The sequence below is a fragment of the Pteropus vampyrus genome, unplaced genomic scaffold, assembly GCF_000151845.1.
Source record: "Pteropus vampyrus isolate Shadow unplaced genomic scaffold, Pvam_2.0 Scaffold4503, whole genome shotgun sequence".
Classification (NCBI taxonomy): Eukaryota; Metazoa; Chordata; class Mammalia; order Chiroptera; family Pteropodidae; genus Pteropus; species Pteropus vampyrus.
Genome location: NW_011893284.1, coordinates 4005 through 6411, shown reverse-complemented (window position 1 = coordinate 6411; position 2407 = coordinate 4005). Strand labels below are relative to the sequence as shown.

The 2407-nt window shown below is 64.0% G+C and overlaps 1 protein-coding gene across 1 annotated transcript in view; it reads left to right on the top strand.

Annotated features, from left to right (window-relative positions):
• Positions 1 to 8: 8 nt before the first annotated feature.
• The window catches only part of LOC105310485 (cytosolic endo-beta-N-acetylglucosaminidase-like), a gene marked incomplete at its 3' end in the record, with an annotated part of 4367 nt that continues 1968 nt past the window's right edge, over positions 9 to 2407 (top strand). The window contains exons 1-3 of the mRNA XM_011386659.2: positions 9 to 153; positions 816 to 964; positions 1354 to 1519. Of these exons, the coding sequence (XP_011384961.1) occupies positions 834 to 964; positions 1354 to 1519 (297 nt within the window). The remainder of the gene's footprint in view (positions 154 to 815; positions 965 to 1353; positions 1520 to 2407) is intronic.

The window sequence follows — 2407 nt, the reverse complement described above, 5'->3', positions numbered from 1 at the left end:
TTCATCACGGAGTGGAAGGGAGGTGAGCAGCTGTGCGAAGCCTTCCTGGCCGCGGACGAGCGCTCGTACCAGGCGGTGGCGGACCAGCTGGTCCTGATTGCCCAGTTCCTCCGTTTCGACGGCTGGCTGGTCAACATCGAAAACACCCTGAGTGTGAGCATGGCCCCTGCCTGGCGCTCAGCCCCGCCTTGCCGCCATGCGGCGCCCCTCCGCCGTGTCCTCGGCCTCACTCCGGCCCACGCCCGGGCGGCTCCCTGAGCAGCGGCAGGGGCCACCGCTCGTTTCCCAGTGAGAGCCAGCTCCCTGTCTCCGTCCTGCGGGGCGAGACGGAGCCTTCCCCAGCGCTGCGTCCAGGGACCTCGTGCGGCTGAGCTGGCTCCCCCGGCTCCTTCAGGCGACACCTGTCGTCCTGTCTCTGCTCGGCTTGGGCCGCACGTGGGGCTCCCTCTCGCGGCACCCTCCCCTCTCGTGCCGTTTGCCCTCCTGACTGTTGTCTGTGTCCTTCCTGCTCCAGAAAGAAAGGACGGTCGGGTGTCTGGCTGGACCCTCCCCTTGGTGGCTATGGGGTGAGGGCCTTCCGGGACCATGGCCTTTTTGGGGATCTGTGCTCCTTCCGGGACCACGGCCTTTTTGGGGGATCTGTGCTCCTTCCGGGACCATGGCCTTTTTGGGGGATCTGTGCTCCTTCCGGGACCACGGCCTTTTTGGGGGATCTGTGCTCCTGGGATGAAGTGTCCCGTCCGTCCTGTGCCAGCCTCTTCTCCTGACAGATCTCTGGGCCTCAAGGAGGGTCTTGTCTTCGTCCCTCTCCCCAGGAGACTGCAGTGGGGAACATGCCCCGTTTCCTCCGGTACCTGACCACTCAGCTGCATCAGCAGGTCCCGGGTGGCTTGGTGCTCTGGTATGACAGCGTGGTCAGCAGCGGGCAGCTCAAGTGGCAGAATGAGCTGAACGAACACAACAGGTGAGCCTGTGGGCTGGCGGCCGGCCTTCTGGGCGGAGGCGGGGGTGAGTCTCCGGCAGCGTACACGGGATGGAGGAGCCAGGGCCACCTGGTAGCCTGGCCATCAGCAGGCCAGCTGGCGCCCGGTCGCCACGCTGAGCCGGGGATCGTGGGCCATGGGTTACGGGCCTGCCCTCGGTCCTGGAGGCAGCCACGGCTGCGGCATGCGTGGACGCAGGTGCCGGGGGAGGGAGGAAGGTGAGGTGGCGCACGGGCCCCCAGCCCCTCACCCCAGGGTGGGAGGAAGGCGAGGCGGCGCACAGGCCCCCAGCCCCTCACCCCAGGGTGGGAGGAAGGCGAGGCGGCGCACGAGCCCCCAGCCCCTCACCCCGGCCCGCACCTGCTCGCAGAGTCTTCTTCGATTCCTGCGACGGCTTCTTCACCAACTACAACTGGCAGAAGGAGCACCTGGAGCGCATGCAGGGCCTGGCCAGGGGGCGTCTGGCCGACATCTACGTGGGGGTGGACGTGTTTGCCCGGGGCGACGTCGTGGGGGGCCGCTTCGACACCAACAAGGTGGGCGGCCGCCTGCGTGCCTTCTGTGGGCTCTAGTTTTCTTGTGGACCTTGGTCCCATCTCAGCTCAAAGGAAAGACAGGCAGCAGTTAATCTTCCCAGAGTGGGGAAACTGAGGCACCAGGAAACATTGGAGTGCCCCAGAGCCCTAACTCCCCCCCAGTTCCGTGGTTAGACGGTACTTTTTAGACAGGTGGTCGTGGACAAGCACCTGGGCCCACCGCGGCCTCACCTTAGCTGGCTTCTGCTTCCTGTTAGATGACATACTTTGAAGGACACTGAGCTAATGTCTTAAACATGCCAGGTGGTTTCGGGGACGCCAGAGTCCTATTGCATGCTTCCTTTCACGGGCGGCTCAGGGCTAAGGACCAAGGTGACACCCTCAGTTTGGGAGCTGCTAGTTTAATCAGTAGTGAGGTTTTTCTGGCAAGGCAAGTCCTGTCAGCAGTGAGGAAGCAGAAAGGGGGTGCTGGGGTGGATGCTCCCGCAGTGGTGTACGTGTGGAGTGAGCCTGTCTCCGGGGCCGGCACTCTGTCCCTTCATGGGTGCCATGAGGCGATCTCACTGACGAAGCATGAATGATTAAATTAACCCCGTGTCTGGAGACCCTCCTCCTGCTGTAAGTCTGGTAACCGAACTGGAGGTGTCAGGAGAGGGAAAAAGGTGTGGCCTGGGAGCCCCACCTGCAGACCCCTGCCTGCCTGCCTGGCTGTTTAAAGCGGTAGCGCCACTCCCGGCCATCTGTGGGACTACAGGGATGATCCCGAAAACCCTGGAGTGAGGCTGCGGGGCAGAGTGGGCAGCTCCCACCTTCCCTTTCCAGGCCGGTGTGAAGCCCACCTGTGTCTGGGTGTTGCTGTGGCCCGCCCAGCATCCTCCCGCTGTGTCT